The sequence below is a fragment of the Convolutriloba macropyga genome, chromosome 5 (genome assembly GCF_964194025.1).
Source record: "Convolutriloba macropyga chromosome 5, txConMacr16.3, whole genome shotgun sequence".
Lineage (NCBI taxonomy): Eukaryota > Metazoa > Xenacoelomorpha > Acoela > Convolutidae > Convolutriloba > Convolutriloba macropyga.
In genome coordinates, this window is record NC_134472.1 from 57,925,774 (window position 1) to 57,953,273 (window position 27,500).

At 35.1% G+C, this 27,500-nt stretch overlaps 1 protein-coding gene across 4 annotated transcripts in view; it reads left to right on the forward strand.

Moving 5' to 3' along the window:
- LOC142340122 (uncharacterized) overlaps positions 1-27,500 on the forward strand; it is a 32,601-nt gene that overhangs the window by 5,003 nt on the left and 98 nt on the right. For 2 of the 4 annotated variants that reach the window (XM_075390572.1, XM_075390571.1), the window contains exons 2-10: positions 5,686-6,068; positions 10,222-10,342; positions 10,419-10,445; positions 10,920-11,186; positions 20,674-20,940; positions 25,045-25,131; positions 26,705-26,889; positions 27,271-27,286; positions 27,437-27,500. The exon at positions 27,437-27,500 is cut by the window's right edge and continues 98 nt beyond it. In XM_075390572.1, coding sequence (XP_075246687.1) covers positions 5,775-6,068; positions 10,222-10,342; positions 10,419-10,445; positions 10,920-11,186; positions 20,674-20,940; positions 25,045-25,131; positions 26,705-26,889; positions 27,271-27,286; positions 27,437-27,456 — 1,284 coding nt within the window. In that variant the 5' untranslated portion in view covers positions 5,686-5,774 and the 3' untranslated portion in view covers positions 27,457-27,500. The remainder of the gene's footprint in view (positions 1-5,685; positions 6,069-10,221; positions 10,343-10,418; positions 10,446-10,919; positions 11,187-20,673; positions 20,941-25,044; positions 25,132-26,704; positions 26,890-27,270; positions 27,287-27,436) is intronic. The other 2 variants (XM_075390573.1, XM_075390574.1) reach the window with 2 other exon arrangements.

A 27,500-nucleotide genomic window follows, 5' to 3' on the forward strand; every position in this document is an offset into this window, starting at 1 on the left:
ATAGAAAACGCATACTTTTTTGCATTCCGTTCAAAAAATTTTTTAAGAGTTTTTTGAAAAATTGTTTGAAAAGTAATAATTTTTGTTCGAAAGTTTTTTTTGTATGTTGGTTCTCCATGTTTGTTGTTCCGTTGCATTCTTCCGTTGTTTGTTTATGCTCAATTGGGTTTTTATTGTTTCAACCAAATTTATTTGGCAAAATTTTGAGGTAGTTTTTTTATAAAGTACAGCAATTCGGTTTCCTTTAAGTAAAAATGGCATTATATATTCTCATTTGGCCAACGTAGACAAGTTTCACTCGCAGTGCAAATATATATTTAATGAAACAATCTTTCTTTTAATTAGATGTATGTTAATTGCACCTCTGGTTCCTAAGAAAGTTCCCTGGAAAAAAGTTTCTGCGGTTCTTTGCTAATTTAATCCAATATTTTTTGAAAAAAGATAAATTTTTTGATATATTTAAATTTTTGTTTGCCAAAAATTAATTACAATTTTGCAGAATAAATATATCGTTTGACAGCCATAATAAGACAGGTTTTGGGATCATTGCTGATTTTTGCAATGAAGAAAAGTTGGGGTCGTATGTTTGGATTCAAAAGTTCAAATTTTAAAAACATTATTCCAAGTTAATACAAGGTGAAATGAATGAATATTCTGTTTTTGGAGTAAAGCTCCCCAGTTCTATTGGCCGCGACAAAAAGTTTCCTTAAAATTTTAATGAATTCTTGAACCTCACCTGTTTTGATATTCTTATTGGTAGTCCTATGACTGAACTAATTAATCAATTCTTTATTTCGGTACTGAGCGTGCTATACAAAAACTATCTGAAGCTTTCAGTTGATACATAATGCCTTTTTGTTTCTATAACTCGATATGTATCCAGATTTCGTCTTTTAATTTTGATATAATGACTCTTTGGTAAATTAAGCTAATTCATTAACATCTTGAACCCTTTCGTTTGAATGCAATTCTGCAAGATTGAGATTGCTTTGGTCTAGTTGTGGAATTTTACAGTTGAAAAAATATTCGGATAAAAATTTCGCGCTGTATATGATTTCATAAATTACTCCAGCTTTTTTATTTTTATTTGTTATTTACAAACCAAAATGATTTCAAATCTAATCTGAGTTATTGACAAGTAAAATTTAAGTGCAAATGGAGGCCAATGAAAATAAGTGATAAATTCAGCGAAAAAAAATGGGTTTTTGGCGTAAATTTGTTTGTGAAATTTTGAATTCTCTTGTGTTCGCTGTTAGTTTTTAGTCTTTTGACTTCGCCTCAATATTGAATTACCCAATTGGCTTCCTAAGTAGTAACACGTGAAATTATTTACCATTTGTTTATTGAAAATTTACTGTTGCTATTTCTTATGGGTGTAAAAAATTTGATTTAAAAAAAATAAAATAACCTTTTTTTTGTTCTTCGCCACTTTCAAAATTTTCTGCAACCTTTTAGCGTAGTCTCATTAAACAACAAATTGCAAGTTTTTCAGCAACATTTACTGTCGTCTTCATTGCTGTTTTGTTTTTTCAAAAGTTTATTGGCGTTTTCATGTTTTTGGGTTTTCATATTATTGGGTTTTCATAATTTTTTTATTCATTTCTTTTTGACAATTTCGACCTTCTCAGGTTTTCTTTTGTTGCCTTGTCAGACCTTCACAGTAATGCTACAATAATGATATGTTTCATATCACATTAATAGCGTTGAAAGAATGCGAAATTGATTATGTTCAACTTTTGTAGACTGTGATATCATTTTTACATTTTTAAGTTTTTCATTAAGTTTTTTTAATTATAGACTTTGAGTTTTGGTCGTAAGTAATGCGTGTTGTTTCATTTAATTTTGTGGTGTATCTTCCCTTCTACTCTCCTCAATGGCAGTTATCATCGAACTTCTAATGAGTTATCGTTTCATTTGTATAGGGGTTTGGACCTAAAGCGATTTTTTGAATGGATACTCAAATTATTTTTGAATAATAAGTTAATTTTTTTGAAAGTTTACTGTCTCTTCCTCATTTGGTGGAAAATTAAGTCAAAATGCTGGCTGAGCGGGGTCGGAACTTTATGTGCCAACGCACATCAACGAACCTCCTTCTTACCTACCGTCTCCTCTTTTTTATTGGAACTCTACTGATCTTTTGCTACTGATATTTTGTTTGAATATTCAGCTGGTACTCTAAGTTAAGCAACAGGTAACAGAAGTGGGGTCAACTGGCACAGCCTTCAAGTTTTAGTGTGTTGCTCAAAATAACTTTATATAGACAGTAGAAGACACACATGCATAGCCTACCAAATGTGACGTGAAAGCGCAAATATAAGACGATGCAGGCAAGTTTCAATACTTTTGGTCCCTATGAGGCGTAAATTTCTGCTTTCAGCTTTCAGTCCCCAGTTTTATGTTTAATGATAAGCATGCCCATTGAAATGAATACTTATACTATAGTATTATTCTTGCATCTTTTTTCAACAACTTCGCTCATTCCGATCAAATTCCGCTCATTCAGGTTATCTCTTTCATTTTTTGAGCGGAATTTGATCGAACTCCTCGACTTGGGAAGTCAAAGATAACCCGACTTTGGAAGTTCTTGCTTACTAAAAAAAGTTATAAACGAGCAGAAATTTTAAAACGCGGTAAAAACGAGCAAAAATTTTTAAAACGAGATAAAAACGAGCACACTTTCTAAAACCGAGCTACAGTCTGCTCATGGCTGATTATTGTCTGGATGGGTCTGATCATGTCAACAAAAAAACGAGTTAAAAACGAACACGTATGGAAAATGAGCTAAAGTCTGATCATGGCAGATTATCGTCTGAATGTGTCTGATCATGACCAATTTTAGTCTGGATGGGTCTAATCATTAACGCACACTTCGATCTGGGTAGTCTACCAAGTATTTGAATTTTCTGTTTTGTAAGTGAAACTATTAGAAATAAAGAACATAAATTTCTCTGAACATTTCAAATTTGTGCATTTTAATCTAATTCGGGCTTTTAGCCCGGGTAGAGGTTTGGTCAAAAAATAATGTAGTATTAGATATCGCCCGCATTTTTTAGCGTTCAATGCGGTGAATTTTTGTAAGATTTGCGGTTTTTATCTGTGAAAAAATTTTTTGCACCGCATTCAGCGGATTATTTACAAAAAATAAACCTCCGTACACCGGTTGGAACCTCTTATCTCATGCATGTCAACAACTTCTTATCCCACTGCGCCATCTGTGACTTACTTTACTTATAATTCCTGTCATTTTAAGGTAACCGTTGAAATTAGCGGTGAAAATTTGTAAGATTTGCAATTTTAGCGGTGAAAATTTTTTTTCACCGCATTCTGCTGGTAGCGGTGCAAAAATTTTTTTTCACCGCATTCTGCTGGTACCGCTGATATATTTTTTAACCGCATTCTGCTGGTAGCGGTGAAATATTTTCTTTAAAAATTTCACCGCTTAAATTTTTTTTTCACCGCATTCATCGCATTGAGCGCAAATGTTACACTTTTTACTCAAATTCCCCGCAAATCTTACATCCTTTGGCGATTTTTAGCGGTGACACCTCGACCCGGGAGCAAAAATTTGTCTGTTTTTTACATTTTATTTTCATACAAGGTGCTTAAAACTTAGAACAATTTGAGTGTTTATTGACTGCATGGTTGAATCCATTTACATGCTGATATCTGCGCTGGTTTGCTTCCGAACCTACAAAAATACTCAGGGTCTGCTTAATTTTGGTTTTTCGAAAAAATGTGAATTTTTATACTGTCCTTTTGTCTGTTCTTTCTGTCAGAAATCAAACAGAAGCTTTGCTGAGCTCATTCACTGAAATATATTCACAAGTTTTGATTTGAGCAGATGACCAATTTTCAATACCAGTTCTCCTTTCGTGTAATTTGTCACCGCGGAGAATTAGAGGTTTAAATTTTTTCTCCCGCTCATAAATCAAACTAGATCTCTGCTTAGTATTTTTCTTTGTTAGTGTTGTGCCATCAATTGATTGGTCCTTAATCGGTGTAGTCTCGTAACCAACATTAAGACCAGAGATCTGATTTAAGATTTAAGTTAAAGTTTGTCAGAAATGAGAAACAAATTTGCAAAGTTTTCAAGCTTTGAATTCTTGCGATATAACTTGCTTGTTTGATAAAATTTGGTTTTTCTAATTTCTTTTTTGTCATACTTTGCAAAAAAAAAGAATTATTTGGATAAATGTGTCCTTGATAGGATTTTTGTCTGATTTTTCTCTCTCTTCTATAAATCGTTTTTCCATTTTTCCCATTTGAAGTCATTTTTATTTTTTTAGTAAAGAAACAAAGGTCATTTTTTCAATTTATCCCTCAGAAGTTGGATTTGTCTCTATTAAGCTGCTGTTAGTAACCAAAAAAATCTGAATTTTAATAAAATCTAAGTACAACGAGAATTGTTCTTCGTAAGAATTGCAGCTTCTGTATGCAGTAGAAAAATTTTCTGCATTCAGAAAAATGTTTACAAAATTTGTGGTTAAAAAAACGAAAATCTTGTAGCGGTGAAATTTTGTTTTAATGTTAATTTAAGTTTTAATTTCAATTTTTTGAACAACTTTCCATTGTTTTTGTTCATTACTAGCTTCTACCAAATTTTGCGAGTAAACTTGCTCACTTTTGTAACCACATTTCACTTTTCATATCTTAATACATTGTACATGTGAGACTTATTTACAAACTTCGAGGCTGAAAAGGTGCCACACTAAATGGCAATATCAGTCAGCGCTTTTCACGTTTAATTTCAAAGTTGAAAAGTGGAATCTACGTTTTGACGCAAAATACTCTATGAGGAAGCGCATTCCACAAAGAATTTTAATTGTAGATGAAAAGCATTATGAAATGCATTAAAATCGGCAGATGAAATGCATTACAATCGCTCATTTTAGTAATCTTAAAAGATTAAATCGTAAAAGAATTAAAATTTTGTTAAATGCTCTTGCCACCGAATGTAACTATAATCACATTTCTTTGGATATGCATATTTTGCATTTGAGGCCATTTGATTGCCGGGTGGAAACTACATGCGCATAATTTAGGTGCTTTCCACATTAGGCCTCAAGAGATGTTTCTTTGTAACAGGTTTTTTTTGTATCGCTACACACTAGTAATGTTAAATATATTTAGGTGTTAAATAATATTTTCAATTCACTGCTAACCCTACATTTTTTTGATTTAAATAATTTGCCATAAAGTAGCATGAATTTAATTACAAAAGAAAGTTGACTGCTAATAAAGAAGTCAACGGTATGAATCTGTGCCAAAAATTATATTTTAGTCGTAACTACCTTGAAAATTGTCACTCTTATTTTTGCCGCAAATTATTCATTAAGTCTCGGTGAAACTTCTGTAGTCAGGGATAACTTCTGTGAGTATTAAATAGAAAAAGAGAATTTCGCCACTGGTTGAATTTGAAAAGAATTTAATTGAGCTAAATTTATATTGCAGAATGCTATTACTTGTTCCTCAGAAACAACATTTTAAATTTGTTCAATTTTTAAAGTTGATATTGTCAACCATTGTGTTCTGTTACAACGTACTAGCTATAAGTAGTAGTATAAGAAAGCTGGTATAACCAGCTTTCTACTAGGGTATTCACTGGCATTTGTGCATTTGTGTTTTCTACTCATGGGTGCTGAGTTTTACTTGGGCGATTTGTTATAACACTTTGTTTTTGTCTAGGTACATTCGACATAATTGACAGGTCAGTAAATTGGACGGAGGTGAGATTTCTGAAAGTTCCCTGGAACAATTATGGGTATGTGTTCCGAATGGATCTCAAACATGAACATGCAGCTTTATTAGACGATCAACTTCTCAATGATTTGGCCACAGCATATAGGTACTTTGTAGTTCACACAGTTCTACTAAACAAACGCGAAGCTGTTATAACAAACGGAAGTTATCACTCAATGAACGGAAATTACTACATCAGTTTTGACCAGTTCAAGACACATGGGGCTGTTGTGTACAATAGTGCCAATGTGACATTGAGTGAGAGAAGCTGGGATGGATTTGATGGCATCAAAATTGACAACAGCGGACGACTCACTCTTGTAGCACAGGTGACCTTGGGTTTCTGGAAAATCGTATAAGAATTTTGAGGTCATCTCTTGGCCAAAGTTTCAACGTGTAATTTTTTCTCAAATTTATTGACTAGTATAGCTCTGCAGGCCGAGCCTTTCTTTTACTTTATTAACTCGGACCAGCTTGATTAATGAGAAATGTAAATTTCGTTTCGGAAATTATTTAGGTTATACGTTTCTGCTCCAAATATATTTTCCTCCCGTCAAGCTGAGGTTCTCGCACATGATCAAACGGCATCAGCGCTGTAGCTTTTCAGCGCTGTAGAAGATTTTAAGTGCTTCTGATCATCGATTTTTTTTCGAAAATTGTGAAAACGATGACGGGTTGATGACACGTTGCCAGATCCCATCCAATTAACATTCGACCATGATTGATTAGTTTGTTCTGGATTATCTAAATATTAGTTTTTGGATTGTCTGATTATGACTGATTAATTTCTGCTTTGTCTGACTATGGCTAATTAATTTTACAATATCTGACCGTGGCCGATTACAAGTTGTGATGTCAAATCATGGCTAGTTGTCCTCAGGATTAACTGTTTCAAGGTTGATTGTTTTTTTATTAGAATGTCTGATAATTGCTGATTATGATTGCAGCAGGTTAATGGCTGACTTTCTTTGCAATTTCCCTCAAGGCTGATTATATTTCTGGAGTGTCTGCAAATTATTCCCTTTTTCCATCTTGACTGCTAATTTTCTCTGTTTTCTGATCTCAAAGGATTTTCCTCTAGATTGTCTAATCATGGCCGATTATATTCTTATAGTCTGATTTTCTTGTTTATTGTCTCAATTGTCTAATCATTGCTGATTATTATTTCCTTTCGTCTGATTTTGTATTCTCTGGATTGAGTATTCTCTGGATTGTCTGATCAAGGTTCATTATCATCTCGATTGTTTGATAATGGCTGATTAACCTTCAAATTTTCCGATTTTGACCGACCATTTGCTGTATTGTTTATTTATGACCGTTTTTTTAAGTTTGCGATTGCCTTACAATGGCTGCTCTGTTTCTAGATGCTGTGGCACCTTGCTGATTGCCTTGTGGATTATGTGATCATGGCCTTTTAATGTCGAAATTACCTCCTCAAGGTTGATTATTTTCATGATCGTCTCATCGTTGCTGATTTTTAAGGTAACCCTTGACCGTTGCTTGATGTCTAATTGTTTTTCTTACTACGATTGATAGTTTTCTGAATTGTATGATCATGGCTGATAGTTTTCTGAGTTGTCTGATCTGTCTATATTTTTTCGCTTGCCTAATCAGGAATGGCCATTTTCTCTACGGTCGTGTCTTCGTTGATTACACTCTTGATTGTCTGATAACTATTCATGCTCTCGATTGTCTGATCATGGTTGACTATTTTCCGTATTGACTAATAATGGCTCCTTACTTTTTAATCCTTCTAACATTGCGCATTGTATTGTGGATAGCCTGATCATTGCTAGTTATGTCATGATTTATCTTCTCATGGTTGATTATTTTCTATAGCCGACAATGAGTGCTTATTTTCTCCTTTGTCTGATAGTTATCGTTTCTCCTCTCGACTGCCTTATATGATTGTTTTATCTGGAGTATCTGGTCATGGGTGATTCTTTTTGTATTGCATGATCAAGACTTATTCCTTTCCTGGCTTGATCTTGGCTGGCTGATATCTCCATCGTCAGAACCTCGCTAATTGTTACCTGGGTTGTCTATTCTTTACTGATTATCTTCTCAATTTTAAGACAACGGTTATTGTCTCTGCTGCCTGATCCTCTGGATTGTCTGATCATGGATTATTATAATCTCGACTCTCTGATCATGGCTGGTTATTTGGTTTGGGTTCTTTGATCAAGATTTCCTATCTCAATTGCGCGATCAATGCTAACTCGTTTCTGTATTGTCTGATGATTTCTGCTTCTCATAGTTGGGTTATAGTTTTAGATTTGTCAGAGCGTTTCTGATTATTTTAAAGACTTGATTGAGGCTGGTTATCCTTTGAAAGGTTTGATCATCGCTGAGTATTTCCTAAATGTCTGATCATGACACATTTATTTGTGACTTGTCTCATCATGGCTAGTTATTCTCTAAATGTTCTCATCAAGTTTGAGTTTTTGTTGGAATGTCTGATCGTGATTTATCTTGCTAAATAATTGATCATTGCTGATTATTCTCACAAATGTGTGACCATGTCTGATATTTGTCTCTATTTTATGATCTTTGATGATTGCCCACTGGATTTTTTTTGATCACGGTCTATTTTACTTTTGACCGTCTGACCATGACTGAATCTTATTTTTGTTGTCTCATAATGATTTATCCTGTCATGTGTTTGTTGATTGCTGATAAAATTCTGGGTCGCCTGATCATTTTTTTTCTCAAATTTGTGCGGCTTGTTATTCTCTGTATTATGTGGTCATGACTGATTTTGTTGAATTGACAGATCGTGGCTATTTTTTTTTTCTGAATTTGATCATGGCTGGGTATTTTCTCCATTGTCTGATCTTAGGGATGAGTTGATTTTCTGATGATGAGTTGTTATCATCTCGAATGACGAATGATGGGTTATTTTAACTATTGCCTCATGTTCGTTGACTTTACACTGAAATATATGTTCATAGATTATTATTTTCTCGACTGTCTGATCACGTTTTGTGGGTTGTCTGACCAAGATTTATCCTCTCAATTACCTCAATTTGTTCTGATTATTTTGCTGTCTATTTTTGAAATTATCTGACCATTGGTTAAAGTTTTTGGAGAGTCTCATTGCTTGAGATTTTTTTTTAATTGACAAAGCTGTTTTTTTTCTGAACGCCTTGGTAATGACTAATTATTATTCTGATTGTCTGATCATGGCTAATTGTTTTGATTATTTTTCAATTGTCTGCACAAGGCTTAAGTTTTAGAACTGTCTGATTATATTTTAAGCATTTATTGGACTTTATCCCGGCTAATTTTACGATTGATTTTTTTTCTGTTGTCTGATCTTCGTTAATTATCCACTGGATTGTCCGATCTCTTTTGATTATCTTTCCGCTTATCGGATCATAGCTAATTGTTTTCTCGAGTTTTGATGTTTCGCAGATTGTTTTCTAAATTTCAAGGACATTTTAAAATTTTTTCAGAATTTATTAAAAGCTGATTGCTTTGTTTTGGATTGAATGACCATGGCAGAAGATTTCTTGAACGTGGTCATGGATGGTTGTTTTTCGCATTTTCTGGTTATTGTTGGTTGTTCACTGGGTTGTCGGATTTTGGTTGATTATCCTCTTTAGTTTTTGATTTAGGTTGATTTATTTCTCTTTCTAATTTCTGATCTTTGTATTTTATCCCCCGGAGTGTCTCATCATGTTGGTTATTCACTCGATCATGTAATCATGGCCTGTCTTTTTCTCCTATGTCTGATCTTCGTGCATTATATTGTCTCATGATAGCTCATTAGTGTCTGATTAAAATGATACTTTTCAATTAGTTTCTGGGCTGTGGCAGATTATCCCCTGGATTGACTGATCAAGGCTGAGTATTTCTCGGAATATTGGATCATTGATGATTATTTGATGGGTCGGTCCTCGGTTCAAGTCTGATTATTGTGTGAATTGCGAAATCTTGCCTAAAAATTGCTGGCATGACCAAGTTGACTCGCCAGTATTTTATTTTGATTTAATAAACAACCGATGATTATTCGCGAGTGATGTATAAAAAATGAATGAAACGACCGTGATTGAAAAACGTGCTGTCCAAAATCGACTTTAAAATCAGATAACTTAGCAGATAAAATTACAATTTGCGCGTTTACTTTTGTTAACGATTAATTTTTCTGACCATGACTGGTTTTTTCCTCTATTGGCCAAACTTAGTTGATTATTGTCTTGATTGTCTGATCATTATGCTGATTATCATTTGAATAATCTGATCTTGGTTGATTATCGTCTAGTTGTGTACGATTATGGTTGATTTTGAACGCAGACCTCAGCCTGGAAATTCAGTGGACGCAAAGTTTTTCACAATTGATGTTGTGTATGGTGCCTAACTGATTTCATTGATTTATTGAACCCTGAAAATAAACAAAAGTAATACTTATTACTTCTCTTCTCTTTGGTTTTCTCTGTTACCTTAAAATTTTGTTAATAGCTCAATTTTTATTCATTTAAGGACAAGGAAAATGTGCCTGTGAGTGTAGAAGGAGGAAACAGCGTCATTTTCACAAATACTGGTCAGCTGGTTCTCACATCTGGCAAATCAGGCACCGGAGATGCTCTATATACCAGCAGAGGTTAATTTTGGCTTTCTATTTGTTATGATTACTTCGAGAATTGCGGCCAAGAGCTCAAATTCCTTCACTTTTTCAGAGCTGGCATTTGATCGATGTGATAACGGTACGTATTAATTTTTGCCAATTAATAAGTATACTTCCAGAATTAATTGACTTTTTTTGCGATGGAAGTTTTATTCAATTTCATTTTCAATGCTTTTTGAATTCCTCTAAACACGGTTATTTTTAAACCAGTCATTTGAGTTTTTTGCAAATCGACAGACCAGAAAACATAGTAATCATTTTGGTCAAAAACTGTGTCATTAAAAACAAGTTTGTGTTTGCAGTAAGTAGCTTTTATGTAGTTAGCCGAAAAACTTAACCCGATCAGAGACCAGTTGGGTCTGCATGATCAGTAACAATTCCAGTGCTGTTCAACCCTGATCAGAGGTAGTTTGGGCGTGTGCGGTCTGATCGGAGATTAATTTGACCTGAGCGGTTTTCAACAATTTTTTAATGTTTCTGTTTGTCTGCAATTGCTAAAAAACGCTTACTAAAAAGCAGCTCATTCCAGAATATGTTAATTTGAGTTGTTTAGATCAAGAAAATCATCCGGTTTATGGATTGCTGTATAAGGGAAAACCGGCTTTTAACGATACAAGCTTGAAAACTGCAACATTGTCGTCTCCGAATCAGGAGTCAAAACTTATAACAGAGTTTTTGCTCTCGCATCATTTGTATGAGAACGCAATTGGTTGGATCAAGAAGGAAGGAGAGAGGGAAGTGTACGTTTTGGAGATGATGAGTGACGCCGTGACTGGGCAGGACTTGGATGGAAATGACGCATGGGTTACATGTCTATTCGGTGAGTGTTTCTTGACTGAGCACTGAATTTTCAATTGAATTTCCGCTGAACAGTATTTTATGCACGTCTAAAATAATTCGAGGCCTCCATTTGTGAAATAAAGAGCATTCTCAACAAGTAGTTGGTGTGCTAAGACGCTCGTGCAAAACTGAGCGCAATAGAGATGGGCATGGCTATAGTTTTAATTATAACCGGCTCGAGGTTTTTGGATGAGTTTATGTCAGAAATGCGGTGAATGCGGTGAATTTTTGTAAGAAATGCGGCGATTGCGGTGAATGCGATTTAAAAAATTTCAACGATTTTCACCGCATCTCTTACCAAATTTCACCGCGAAATTCACCGCATTTCTTACAAAAATTCACCGCCTCGACTTTTGTGGCAAATTAATGTAAGAAATGCTGTGAAAGTGGTGAATGCGGTGAAAAAAATAAATCACCACAGTTCACCAGTTTTCTTACAACTATTCACCGCATTTGCCTTCAACCTTTACTGAATCCAATTTATATTCACAAAAAATATGATAGAAGTAAATGAGAGTTGGCCCAGTAGCATAAGACGTTGCAGGCATGCAGGAGGTAAAGGGTCCAAAACCCGGTACAGAAGCTTCTTTTTTGTAAGAATAATGAGAACGCGGCGAATAAAAATAATTCACCGCAGCTCACCGCATTCACCGCCAAAAGATGTTAGAATTACGCGGTGAAAATTATTTTTTTTCAGTGCATTTCACCGCATTTCTTACGAAAATTCACAACGAAACCTCGACACGGGAAGCAAAAAATGTACCGCAAGGTATTCATGTTTACATGAGAGGGTAAGTAGCATAGTTTTAACCATACTTATCAATATAATGACTGCAATTTCAGATTTCTTCTTATTTTCGAATTTAACGATTAACTAGACTGAATGTCGACTTAAATCTAAACGAAGTTGTAAATTTTTTCTGACCTCAATTCTAAAATCAAACCCGGGTCGAGGTTTGGTGGTGAATTTTTGCAAGAAAAGCAGTGAAATGCGGTGAAAAAATTAATTTTCACCGCGTATTCTTTACTTCTTTTCGGGGTAAATGCGGTGAATTGCAGTGAATTGTTTAATTTCTCTAAATTCCTACAAAAAGAGACTTACATACATGGGTTTGCACCGCTCACCTCCTGCTTGTCGTCAACTTCGTAGTCCAATGCGCCAACTGTCACGGACTTCAATGATATTTCTTGTGAATTTAAATCAGATTAAATAAACGTTGAAAAGCAAAGGCGGTGATTTTTTGAAAGAAATTCGGCGAATTTTGCGGCGAAATTTTGTAAGAAATGCATCGAAATGTGGCATTTTTTTCACCGCATTCACTGCTTTTAACGCATTTCTTATATTATTTTTTCCACAAATATCGATGCGGTGAATTTTTGTACGAAATGCGGTGTGAATTTTGCAATGAACTTTTTTTAGAATTGCGGTGGAATGTGGCAAAATATTTTTTCACCGCATTCACCGCTTTCAATGCGTTTCTTATATTAATTTTTGCCCCAATAATCGATGTTGTGGATTTTGGCAAGAAAGGCGGTGAATTTTGCGGTGAATTTTTTTTAAAGAATTGTGTTTAGATGCGGTGACATTTTTTCACCGCATTCACCTCAAACAGGGAATTCAACCTAAACGCTAGTTCAACTTACTCTAAATTAAACAAAATTGAGCAAAAGTCATGTCCAGGACAATACAGCCTAATTGTGATAATGGGTTTTCTAGGATGAGGTCCTCGAACCCAGACGAGTATTGGTCAGACGGAATTGGGTCAGGGACAGGGGGTCCAGTGCGACCAAGCGCATAGTCTGGACAGGATTTCGGTCGTGCCGCTTGGTCGGGTTCATACCTGAATCGGATCTGTTCAGTCTGGCGCATACCAATCTTTTCTTCTGTCTTTTCCGTCCGGCCCTTGATCATACATTGGCCTGTATAGTCTAACACAGAACCATACATCTGTCATCGGATTGTTCGGTCTCGCCTATACGCATTCCTCGGTCTGTTCGATTTCGCTTATTCATTGTTTTTGGCATGGCTAGGAGAAATCTTTTCAGTTTTTAAATTTCTTTGGAGCTGTAATATCAAGAGAGTTAGCTCAAATCGCTGTCCAAACAAAATATTTGGACTGACCAAAAGCCCAGAAGTCCAGCTCAATGAAGTGGCCAGTCCTCTGCAAAAAATATTTAATTCCTGAAAAGACCGCTTTTGGAAAGCAGCAGCTGATTTTTAGCAATTAGCAACAAATAGTTAGACGACTAAACAAACACCGAAGGTCGATTACTGAACAATGCGTTTTTGTATTTTTTTGTCAAAACTGTTTCAGCTCTTTTTCGGGCCCAAAATTTGAATTCATAAATCTTAATTCTGTTATTGTGCTTGCACATTTCTGAGTCCATCTGATTCAGGGTCTGCCTTGAGACGTTTTTGATCTGGCTCAGGGTTCCCAAAGTCTGTTCAGGCTCTGGCTTGGGTCTGTTCTGTCTGGCCCAGAGTCCGGGTCCATTTGATCTGCTCGGGGTTCACTTGGGTCTGTACGGTCTGGCTCAGGCTGGCCAACATCGGTTCGGTCTGGTCCATACCCAACTTTTGGTCTGTTTGTATGCGTCGAGCTTCATCAAAACATTACACTACAACCCGATTTTTATTGACATTGCGCAAACTTGTGGAATTGTGATACTAGGGAAATGCAACAAATATCAATTATAGCGTTTTTTAGAGTAGATTTTTTTTACATTGTATTCTATTATAGTACGTAGCAATTAGTGTAGTTGTAAGATGCGTTTTGTGGAACTAAAGAGGTAATATGGACAGATCAGTGCACTTTAATTGGTAATGGTTTCGTCCAGTAATGGAAAAATTGCAACACCCGCTGTTGAGCATGACATTCGCAATGTTTTCAGAGTTACATGACAGAGCCAATAGCACAGTTTAAGAGCGCGCAACAAAGTTTATATTTTATTCTCCACCCATTAGAGTTATTTTCCAAATCGTTATTTTTCTTATTTTCCATATAATCAAAAAGGAGACTGAGCTCTTGCACATTGGATAAGCGGGATCTATTTGCTTCAACTTTTTACTGAAGGATTTGCGATTACAAAAAATTTGATTTTCCCCCATAAAGGACAGGTCATAATATCTTCTGTGAACGAAATTGGACAAAAGATACACGAGAGAACGCCAAAAATCTGATGGTCATTGTTTTTTAACGAAGGACGCTGAAATCAATTTGGCGGTGTTGACTTCCATTTATGGAGCAGAATAAAAAACTGTACGAAAATTACAAACTCTTCTTGTTTACGAAGAAAAATTCAGCTGGTCACCGAAAACATCGGAGTTTTCAGGTAGGTAAAATCATTTATTCTTTGGCTTTCTGAATCCTAAAAACTGACCAAACGAAGAACAGTAACTGTTGGGCAGCTATACATTTTTGCTTTTCTTCAATGTCTTGCACGGATCTAAAAGCGATTCTTGAAGACATATGGGTCTTTTTCAATCAAAACTTTTTTTCATTTGTTCAATTTTCAATTGAAATTGTTTTCCTTTAATTCTTGAGTTTTTAATCAATTCAATTTGATTTCTCATTTACATTTTTAAACATATGGACCTCCATTTAAACCAAAATTCAATTTATATAAACAGAAAAGCCTCTCTTTATTTCAATGGTAGCAAACAAAGGTGCGGCAACATTTATTCCAAATTGAATAATTGTGTTATTGTACAATCAACTAAAAAAACACCAAATGATGGGCATTACTGAAACCAATAGTACTTTAATATGATCGGCGCTAGCGGAAAAGATCCAAAATTGTTTACATGGTATTTATAGTTCAGATCACACACATTTGTAGAATATATGAAGAAACAAAAAATTTAAGGCCAACTTTAAGCGTAGTAAATGGTGTTAAGAAATATTTAGTTCGAAAATTTTGGTTAAAAAATGCAAAAATCGTTTAAGTTAACAGTTCAGTTGTCACTCTATTTGGACAAAAGAGTTCCACTTTCAAATCCTACACTTGCGCACCAATGATTGCTAGCATTATTTAGAAGCAAGAAAACAAAACAAACTTGATTTGAAACCCGTAAGTTCTCCAATAAACACTCCCGCAAATTTAGAAAAATGTTAAGTGGAATGTTTTCTAAGTTTAATTTAAGCAGTTTATGGGAAATTTTGTGCCATGCAGATTGTAATTTGTAGAATATATGATGTGCTTTTGATTGTACTTTTGATTTCTGATGGTTAAATTGAAGTACGAATAACAAAACTTATTTAATTTTTCAAATTTTGTATTGATTCTGAACGTCTCCATGAAGAAATCTGCAAAATTTTCTGCAAGAAACGAATCACTTTAAAAAACAATCTAATCTACCTTTTATCAAAACCGATCTTCAATATAAATAAATTTCGCAAAGATTTTGCAAAACCAGCTAAAGATGATGGTATTGAATTATAAAAATTAGCCCATTTATCACATTGTCAATCCAAAATTTGACAATGTGATATCTTCTGAGATAGAATTGGAATTAATATGCACATTAGTTTAACTGTAAATTAATTTTCTGTAGAATTTGATTTTGAGTATTCTTATCAAAGTCTGAAAAAATAGTAGAATAGACGTCTTAAATTATTTTTTAAAATTTTTTACACTATTGACAAGCTCCAAGCCGAGAAGGGAACTAGTCAAGGCAAATTATGATTAATTTAATGACCAGATTTGTTTGCTAAGTTGAAAAAACGAAAACATGATTTTTTTTTAAATTCTATGGAAACATAGAAAAAACATCAAAGCAGCTTTCGAATATTGAACGCTATCTAAAAACCTGTTACAAATATTCTGCTGATTAAAGTCAACGGAAGGGAGAACTTTCCAATCTCCTTTTAATTATTGTAATTTTTGACCAAAAGATTAGTTTATATTTGTTCTCTGTAATTTTTGTGACCAATCAGGACAGAAAAATTATGGAAATTATCATAAATTGCAGGGACAACTGATTTTAACTGAATTATGACGCCTCAAAACATGTACAAACCAACGCATAAATGTTCACATAAACTAATTGCGAAGGCCTCCATATTGACATATGAAAAATTGCAGTTAAACGGATTTTCGATTAATAATATTGTGTTTTTTACACATACTTATGTGATGTTAGTTTCACATACTACGTGAGTGGTGCCGCATCTGAGTGTCAGAGTATATCACCAATGATTCATCAGTTATCAATTTAAAATAGTCCTGAACCATGCAAATCTATGAATAAATTTGCTTCCTAAGGCTAGCCATTGAACTAACAGTGAGAGGAGAGAAACTACTTCAGTCACAAAAAATACTGTTTTAAAAACGAAAGCCAGAATTATTTATTGTAACAGAATAGTACGTACGCTCCAGGTCTTCAAACAGTAGTGTAAATTGTGTTCGAGAAGTTGTTCGAAAGTTATTTTCGATTTTGTATGAGAAGTTTGACAATGGCAAATGCAGTTTTTTCGATTTTGAGGTAGCTGAACATTTGCTCAGGCTATGTTTGCTTTGACGGATGTGGAAGTCTCCGAGGCTCATGCGATAATACAATTCTCATCGAATGTTTGTGTTTAATCAGAGCGGTGCGATATGTTTGACAGCCTGATGTCCCAAAAGTCGTGAAGAGGTGAAATCTGGTGATAGACAGAAACTTTGTGGTTTGATTTTAAATTTCAGTTTCGTTTCGTGATAAATGAATCTTTTTCCGCTTCAGCTCTCTATTTCATCTTGACCTAAATTACATCTTGACCTAATTAACCTAAATTTGATACAATTCTACTTAGGTATGCACAATAAGCATGCACTCGTAAAATCATATTATCAGGCGTCTTAAGTTCTAGATTTTCAGCGGTTTTCATGTGTTATAATTTAAGTTGTTCTTTGTTACATTGTAGAGTAAGCTCTTGATGTTATTAGTCTGTTCTTTCTGAGTGACCAATTGCAATTGGCCATGCTCAGATTCAGTGAAATATGGTAATTGGCCATGTTTAGAGGACATGATTTTAGTACCTCTCCTCAGACAGAGAGCAGAACTTGTAAAATAATGCGTCCACGTATGACTCATAAGTTCGTCAACAAGCATACGGTAAGTTGAAAACTGGTAATGTTTATAAAGCTGGTATTGCATAAAAACAAACGGTTAAGGGCTGAATTAATGTGATCAACTGGTCCGGGTGTTCATTATGTCGCCAAAACTGAATTAGCGTGAAGACTGAAAAAAAATCATCTGAGTTCTATTACCCAATCAAAAATGGTTAAACTGAGAAATGTACCATTGTGTAAAACGAGTCAACAACAGCACCAGAGTGATAGAGCTACAGCTGTATCGAGGTGCGCGGTTTAAATTGTTAACTGCTTGTGGAGTATTTTCAATAAAATTAAGAGGTTTAACGTTTTCTGCCACCATTTTTGGCGATGTTTATTTCTTCCACATGTGACTGAATGCGGTGGAGCTTAACAAACCGAGTGCCGAAAAACGGAACCTTTGTTTGAGCTGTCGAATTGGTTTGACAAAATGTTAGTAAAAAGCGTTAGTAACAAAAGCGTTAGTAACAAAAGCGTTAGTAACAAAAGCGTTAGTAACAAATAACTCTGCGGGAGCGTTTGAGAGTGGAATGCGCTTGTAAAATTGTGGGTGTGACTACATAAAATTGATGATGTGTGATTTGTGGGATAGAATTTTCGTGCCATTATATGGTTTTAACATATCGACCCTAAATCAACCACTTCGTGAGCACTAAATTACAGCTAGAGATCAGACTTTGGGATTTAGGAACACATTTTTTGCCATTGTAGTTTAAGGGAACTAATCAAATGCTGTACAGAATCCTTGGGAAATCATTCCGCTGATATTTCGCTTATTTTTGGAATTTAAAATTTTTTTTGAAATAGTGGTTTGTTTTAGAGACTCCCTGACTAAGCATGCATGGAACATCAAGCAATGAAACATTAATTTTGAATTCGGGGATTTCTTCTTAGTCATGCTCTGTTCATGACAGTTTATATCATGTGCATCACACAAATGCATAATAAAACCTCACTCAATTATCCAGTTCAAAACCGCGAAACTGCAGTCAGGTGTCTTTCAAGTGGCGTCACATTTTGCCACGCTGCCTTTTAATGTGCAGTATTTTGTTCTGTCTGGTTTTGTAATTACCCGCGCTTTTCCCTTAATGTAAATAAAATGAGCGCGCTCACTGCATAATGTGTTTGATCTTCCATCACGCTAATTACATGCTGCCTTTATCATGCTCCGAGTTTCAGTAACCTTTGGTTATAAAATGTCGCGTGAACCTTTGACCGCGCCATGTGGCGCCAAAGGCGGAAGATGCGCTAACCTGCCTTGATAAAGGGGAGAACACGTTTCCACGTGTACGAAAAGAATGAATTAACCAAACGGACATTTAAACTAAATGCCATATCAGTAAAAAGGTAAATCAATATTAAAACAAATCCAGAATACAAATTAATACAAATTCACAATTCAATTCGGCAATCAAAGAATTGTTCAGCGCATTGTTCTGGCAATCAATAGACAACACTAAAACAAATCCAGAATACAAATTAATACAAATTAATACAAATTCACAATTTGATTCGGCAATCAAAGAATTGTTCAGCGCACTGTTCTGGTCGAATATGAAATGGCTGATTGAACCTAAATTTCAAAGACTGCTTTTGATAACATATCAAGAACTGCAAGCGTCTTTCAAAACTTGCGTAGAGTTTTTTAAATGTAAAGTTTTAATTAAAAGCGGTCCCTATGACATGAATGTGTTCTTAAGAGCGAAGTAGGTTTGTTTGTATATGGCTTCACGGATCGTTTACTTTGACAAACGAACATTGGTTGAATGTGATTATGTGCAAGCAACCTTCTTTCTTCTGCTATACCTTGCCAATCAAAACTATTAGTACCGGCTTTATTAAGAAATAACTAATTTTTTGATAATCTAATAGATCAAAGCGTACGAGAGCGGAAGAGGGGGAACAGCAGAAGTAACAAAACAGCGCCTCATCATTTTAAAACCTTTTCTTTGTTTCCCTTCCTTGCTATGCAGTCTGGGAAACTTCAGAAGTAACTTTCGATTGCATTCACTCTTAAACTGCATCGGTCATTATTTCCGTTACTTATTCTAGTGATCAAAGAATTCAAAATCTTGCAAGAATCTTGCAAGAAATCTTGCAAGATAATGCATAGTTCTTCTATTTATCTTGCAAGATTCCTGCAAGAGTTGAATTCTTCTTGCGAGAGTCCTGCAAGATTTTGTATTTTTCTTGCAAAAACCTTGCAAGGTTTTGAGTTCTATTTTTGGTCACCTGGCTAGATGATGATGGCAGACGAGCTGAAAATGTCAATGTTAAGCATGAAATTGTGTCGGAAAATTTGCTCAAGTCAAGTTAAGACTGACTTTTTTGAGCTATTAGCAGTATAATTTGGGTGTTTTCCCTCCTCTTTTTAATTCCATGCTTGGAGCCCGCGGAGTTACAAACAAATAGCTATAGGAGAAATAAGCGGTGACCTACCAAAAAAACTAGGCTCAAACTCTATCTCTAAACAAAAAAACATCAAAACAGCAAATTATATATAAAATGGCAATAAAATTGTCGGAGAAAGTCTCAAGTTGTTTTAAAAATCAACTTTTTTGAGGTCTTCCAGTATGTTCTGGGTGTGTTTCCCTCCTTCTTGCTCATCGGGGCTAGGGACCGGCTACGGCGGAGTTACAAATAAAGTTATAGGATTACTGATAGGGTACAGTGAAAACAAAAATATATTAAATTACCGACAGGATCAGTAACAAAAAATTCCAACTATTTGTTTCCCTGAAAATAATTTGTTTTTAATAAAAAATGAGAAAAAGATTGAAAGTGTTTTCCTCTTTTATAAGGTAAATTGAACTTGAAAAGGACGGATTTGATTGCCTCGAGTTGTCTATACTTATTTGTCGGAAAGTTGTATTTAATTTCAAAATCTTGTAAGAAACTTGCAAGATTCTTGCAAGATTTCAAATTCAAAAGGCGTTTACAAAAAAGTCAATTATGTTCCGTTTTGCTAATCAAGAATACTGATATCAGTCATTTCATTTGGTTTTCAGTTTGTTTCAGCTACCAATTATACACAAATAAATTTTCCAGAATTCAGAAACGTGCAACATTCTTGCAAGATTCTTGCAAAATTTTGAATCCGGGTTTTATTTTTTCTCATTGAATTAGGTTTTGTAATTTGTTCAGTAAACAATAATTTGCTTCAAAGATGTTTCCTAAAACCTTCAAATCCCGATTTATTTTTTGGCCTTGATTGATATCTTGCAAGATTCTTGGAAGAATCTTCCAAGTTTTGATTCATCTTGCAAGATTCTTGCAAGATTTGAATCCGCTCATCACTAGGGTAGGTCTTATCTTCTCGTTTGTTATTATTTGCTGCGTTTTGCAATAGCTATTTTCTCTCTTTTTCATTCTAGATTCTCCCTGCATCAGTGGTCCAATGATTAACCTAACTACAAACAGTTTGCATATCTCTCGTGAAATGGTACAAATCAGTCATCAAATTTCTGCGTACCAATGTGCAGATGAAGTGCAAAGGCGAAATGCAACAGCCATCTTATCTGTGACTAACGACGGGAACTGTTTTGCATACTTTTGGGAAAAGGAGCTGGAAGAACGAACAGCAGAGATGTCGCACTTCAAACTCATAGAAAGTTCTGGCAGCACAATATGTTTCTTGAAAGGTTGAATATTGTCCTTAGTCTACTACTAAAATTTGCAAGATTTTACAGATCAACTCCACTTTTGCTGCAAGAATAATTGCCGCAAATTTCTGAATATGAATAAAGCTTGTAACAGATCTGTTAAAAGAACTATTGGTGAACGCACGAAAGTCTGTACATGAACGCAAGAAAGTCTGGACATGAAAGCACCAAACTCTGGCGAACGCACGAAAGTCTGGACATTGGCACTTTCCTTTTGGGACGGTTTGGACATAGGGTGGACATCTCAACCTGGGAAGAAAGCTATCGGCAATCGCTTTTATTATGTTATTTTGCCAGAAGTATGCCGTAATAACAAAAATTATGCCGTAATAAAAAAAATTAACCGAAATGTTAAAAAAATACTCAAATACCATAAAGTTACTCAAAAGAGGGGTTAAAATTTTCTCTCGTGTGAGTAACTTATTTTCTTCGTGTGATGCTAACTTAACTTTACTTATCGCAGTAGAATATGGGAATTGTGTGACGTCGCATGTGAAAAAATACCCGTGTAATTGTACTACTTTTGGTAGAAAACGTTTAAAGTTAAGTAGCGAACTGCTATTCCCGCCGAAATTCGATTTCATCAGAGTGATAGGTCTCAAACAAAAAAAAAACACAACAAGACAACACCTAAAATACAATTCACAGAATTGAAAGAAAAACTTAGAATTACTGAACCTAACCAGCAAATCAATTGAGCAATGCCAGCCAAATGGAAACACGATCTAAAAAATCGAGAAACTGAAGTTAATAAAACAAGCTAAGCAAAAAACAACCATCGCTAAATTTCTCAGAGAAAAACGTACTTCTAAGCGTTGCTAAATTTCTAAAAGTCGAAAAACTGAAATAATCAAAACAAAACAAACAACAACCATAGCTAATTTTCATTTATAGATATACCCATTAACCCATGTAAAATCCTTTAACGACAAATATTGGCCACTGAAGATTGAAAAACTCGAGAATTATGCCAAAAGCTTTAAAATTGAAAATTGAACAAAAGTAAGGAAAGTAATTTTTTCATTTAACTATAACAAAAATGATCAAATTTTTGTCTCCCAAATCTGCAAGGTAACTTATTAGCAAATGAGTTTTTATTGATACAGAAAAGTTTTTATTGGCTTTCAAGATCGTTAAACTCAGAAAATGACAAGAAAAATTTGAAAACAATTTAAAATCTTAAAGGAAATGTTGCAAAAAAATTGCGATTTTTATTTCTTAGAACCATTTCATTGACTTCTGAGAATATCCAATAACCCAATTGTCAGCCTGAAATAGCTTCATTGGCTCAAAACATCGATTAACTAAGAAAATGAAAACAATATACTAAAAATTTTAAAAAATTTTGACGAAAAATAGCAAACGTTTGTGACATAAAAATGTTGAGAACCATTCAATTTCCGCTAACATTTGGTCAAAAACACTCTACCGAACGCTAAAAGAGATTCTCTGATCCCTGGGGAGAAAAATCTTCAAGAAACGAAAAAAAATCAGAAAGTTTTATCAAAAAGTTGCTAAGGCTCGTGATATTAAAATCCTGCAAAACTATTCCATTGGCACGAGAACTATGCAAATTTAACATATTATCAAGCCGTAGAGGAGGTTTCCTAGCCGATGAGAGTGAAAGGACTCAAAAAATTTCAAACAGTTTTAAAAAACGTGGAATAGAATGCAAAATTTTGAAACCTTTTGCGTCTTTGTTTGCAGTACCAAATCATATAACTGATTTCATGGTTATAAAAAGAAATTATGTCCTGCAATCGACTCGGAAAATTTTCAATTCAATACTAATTAAATACAAAGCTGGCTCGAAAAATGACGAAAAAAACTTTAAATTACGCACCATTTTTGGCTCAAGAGCTCCTAAAAAAGACATGTTGACCTTGATGTTGCACATTCTAAGCGCACTTGATGGACTACAGAATGCAGCTTTGAACCGCTAGTGAAACTCAATGCTAACTGGGCCTTACCTGGTTATCACGTTTGGAAAGACGAAGGTAATTGAACAAAGTGTGAATATATCTTACAAAAAACGACAGAGCTCCAATACAGTCCAATTCTTGTATTGTAAAAAGGATTGTGTCAGTAGAGGGAAAGAATCCTAGGATCCGCGACCCAAGACAGGTATTGGCCAGGCGAGCTTGACTCAAGGACGAGGGATCCAGACCGAGCAGGCCAAGAATCACGTTTGGGCCCGACTTTGCCAACGCAGAGCAAAAAGACTTTGAACACCCTGAACAAGACGAACAGACCCAGGGACAGTATCTGGAACAGACTGAACAGACTCAGGTCAAGAAACTATTGCAAACCAAACAGACCCAAGGCCAGATCCTGGGTCAGATCGAACAGTCCCAAGGCAAGCCTATGCACCAGACTGAACAGATTTTGGTAACACAGAGCCAGATTGTCTAAAATATGTAGAATTAAACTGAGAAAATTATAGGCCCAAAAGCAGCGTACACCATTTTGACTGGTTTTTAAAACCAGTACCATAGAGTAATCGAAATTCATTATATGTTTTTATAATGTATACAGCTAGTAGCAAAACATTGGCTGTTGTTTACAAATGGTCATTTCAGGGCTCGAATATGTTATTTTTCGCACAAAACTGGATACATACTCTAAATGTCTCCAATAAAAACCTTGCATCAACACAAAATATTTCATGTAAAAAGTGACGCGAAAATTGCAATTTACGTGATTTTACATACAAAATCTCACAAATCTCGGGTTGGCCTTCACGAGTATCTAAGTGATTAATACGGTTTTTCGTGTAATTTCTCATGAAAAAAGCACAAATTGTTCATCGTACGAGGAAAGTTCGTTCGTGTAATATTACACAAAACGCATTTGTCAAACGAAAAAATTGTGTGATATTTTATCCTACGAGACAATATTGAGTGATTTTACAAGGGAGAGTTTAAAAGTGCAGTATTAAGCTGGATTTCTGGGATTGGATCAGTTATATTAGTTTTGTTTGGCGTTGATTAGAATAACTTGTTTAATAATACCTTTCCAAAGAGATTAACAGAATACTTTTTTTTCGGGGTCCCACCAGAAAATAGGTATGGACGAAAACCATTTTTGGGTATTGGCCAGACTGAACAGACCAAAAAATGGTTATGTCCAGCCTACACAGACCAACAATTGTGTATGGGCCAGACCGAACAAAAAAACAATTGAGTAAGGGCCAGACTGAAAATTGGGTATGGTCCAGACCAAACACACCAAAAAATGGATATGGAGCAGACCGAACAGACAGCAAAGACCGAAATTCAGGTATAGGCCAGGCCGAACAGACCAAACTAATGTATGGACCAAACCGAACAGACCAAAATTCAGGTATGGGCTAGGCCGAATTGACCGAAATAAGTTATGGATCAGAACAAACAGACCAAAAATAGGTATGGGAAAGACTAATCATACCTGTCTTGGGTCGTGGACCTCATCCTGAAAGCATAAAAATCCAATTTTTCGTCTAATAAGAATTAAGAACTGTTTAGTATCTTTTTTCTCTGAACTTGCGCTAGGTCGCAACCGATGTCCGCAGTCTGATTACGCAATAGAAGCACCTGGAAATAACGTGATAGGCCTTTTCGGGGTTAGCTTTTTCGAGGTCACACCAGAAAGTTAGCCTTTTTGGGTACGGGCCAGACTGAACAGACCAAAAACTGGGTACGTAGCCTAAAAAGACCAAAAAATGTGTATGGGCCAGACCGAACAGAGCAAAAATTGAGTAAGGGTCAGACTGACATTTGGGTATGGGCCAGACCGAACATACCAAAAAATGGATATGGACCAGACCGAATTGACAGCAAAGACAGAAATTCAGGTATGTGCCAGACCGAACAGACCAAAATAAGTTATGGACCAGATCAAACAGACCGAAAATAGGCATGGGTTAGACGGAGGGCGCGACCTACACTCAGTCCAGACTAAGATAGAGGGTCACGACCCAAGTCGGTTTGGCCCATAATTGTCTTGGGTAGTGGACCTCATCCTGAGAGCACAATAAAATCCGATTGTTTCGTGGCATCAGAAATAAGAACTGTCTAGTACCACTTTTCTATGAACTTTTTTTAGGTCGCAACCGATGTCCGCAGACTGATTACTCAATAGAAGCACCAGGAGTTAGCCTGATAGGCATCACGTTTCGTAACTTCAACGACTGTAAGTACTACTTTTGACAATATCTCTTCTAATCGGACCAAAATAGTCGTTGTTTTTTCAATTTTCTTTTTCTGTCTGCTCATTATTTCTGGTAAACAAGGCGTTGGGGGCAGTTCTTAATGGATCTTTTTTAAAAAAAAAATATTTGCAACAATTCCAAGTCTTTCACTAAAGTTGTTTCTTTATGATTAAAATTTGACCAACTTTTTAAAAAAACTTTCTCTATATTGGTGGAAACATTATGAAATTATAATGGATAGGTTGGATAAGTTTCAAATTTTACTCGATAAGTAAAAGCTTTCGAAGTTGTAGAAAACTTGATGTAAAATTTTTGAAAAATTTATTTTTATCAGTTGACATGCGTGCTCAACAGAATTTATGATAAAAGTCAAAATTAAAAGCATGGTTCGACGAATTTTGCACAATTTTGCAAATTCGACCCAGCTCATCGACAATTTTGGCTTTCAGCAAATGAAGTAGACAAAGGAAACTTTCGAAACCATTTAGATTAATAAATTATTCGGTAAAACGATTGCTCAAAACAAGAAATTAAGCCAATAAAATTTTAAGCTGATAAAATGAAATGATATTCAAAATTACGCGGAAGTCATTCAAATTCCATAAAATTAAGCGCTTTTATCAAGTCCACTTATGCAATTAATTAAGTTCAGGATGACTCAATTGCCAATATTTAGCTTTACTACAGTTAACAACATTTTCCTTGCTATTTGTTTTAAAAATGTTCGAGAGTTATTAGTTTGTTTTAAGAGAAGGTGTTCGTACAACGCTCGTTGTCATTTTTCACCAAAAATCTTCAGCTTTAATTTTTTTTTACCTGATATGGAGGGAGAGGCGTACCAGATTTTTAATCAGGACACTGCCGAAGTTTATATCAAATTGGTGTTTGCTTGTATTTTCATTTGAGCTTGGACTCCTCAATTTGTTCTGGCGTTCAGAATATCCTTAAACGGGGTACATATTCTGTTTTTTTAATAGAACCATTAAAAGCGTTGTTTAAATTTAAAACATACAGTAGAGTTTCTAACACTCCTCAAAAGTGGATTACAAATCCGCCTAAAAGGACTCCTCTGACCCATACATTAACCTCTGATCAGACTTTGCTTCGTTCAAAAATTTTGGCGCGTTTTTGGCCTCGTACAATATTTTTTGGGTGCGTTTTTGGCTAGATCAAAAATATCTATGATCAGGCTCGTTCAACCTTTCAGTGCCTTTTTGGAACACCCGATGCGGTGAAATTTAAATTTCACAGGAACTTCAGTGTGTTCCGTCAGCAAGAGAACACAATGATAGTAAACATCACATAAGACATGTGCAATTTGCTCTATAGAGAGTAAATTGAACACGTGTCACACGATGCGACCATCTTTTTGATTTTTTGCCGATGGAGAGCGGTATCGTTTGCTCTTATTTATGCAATCTACCGTCAGTTTTTTTGTTAGAGTTCTTTTTTTCTCTACATCTGCACTTAACATAAAATATTTAGACAATCTTTAAGCGTTCTCATGTGACTGACTTCTGAATGTTCTATTACTCGCCGTAAAAAGTGTTCTAGATCAAGACTTTGACGACTGTGTATTGTACGCCTTCGCTGATCGGAGCAGGAACTGCAACAACAGTGTGTATGGGTACACTATTGACGTTGTAAATTCTAACAAGCAGTGCCGTGCCATTCGCCGTGCATGGGAGTTGGTAGTTGACACTGGAGTCAATGACGTACATCTTTCCGTGAATCTCCCAGTGACGAGAAAATTGCATCTATGACCTTTCAATGTAATACATATTTTAAACTATAATATTATTGCCTCGTAATCGCAGTTGCAGAGACTTCTGCGATGATTCAAGAAGAATTAAATTATAAATTGACCGTTGAAATACAATAACAAATTAATAATCACCATTGGAATTCAAAAATCTTTAAAATATCGAAACTTCGTATAGAATATTGTAAATATCGTAAAAAGGCGCATAAAGTTGAAATGAGACCGAATTAATTCTTTGATGGAATAAAATGGTGGATTGGATCTGAATCAACTATACTTATAAACTATAAATTAGCAATCAATAAAGCTATCCGACTTAGCAATCAACTATGTATGATATAGATGCAATTTTGATCAGCCGACCTGCCTTTTCGGTTTGTATATTTTAAAAAACTCGTTTCATGTCTTCTTACCCCCTTCCCCTACACTTATTTTGTTCATACACAAAAACAATTATCGTTTTAGCCAACTAAAATATCAACAACGAAACTATACTTTTTACCGTTTTAACTTCGTTGTTTCAGATTCCCCATTGTTTCTTTGAACACACATGACAACAGCCCCTCAACAACCTCCAAGCATACACAC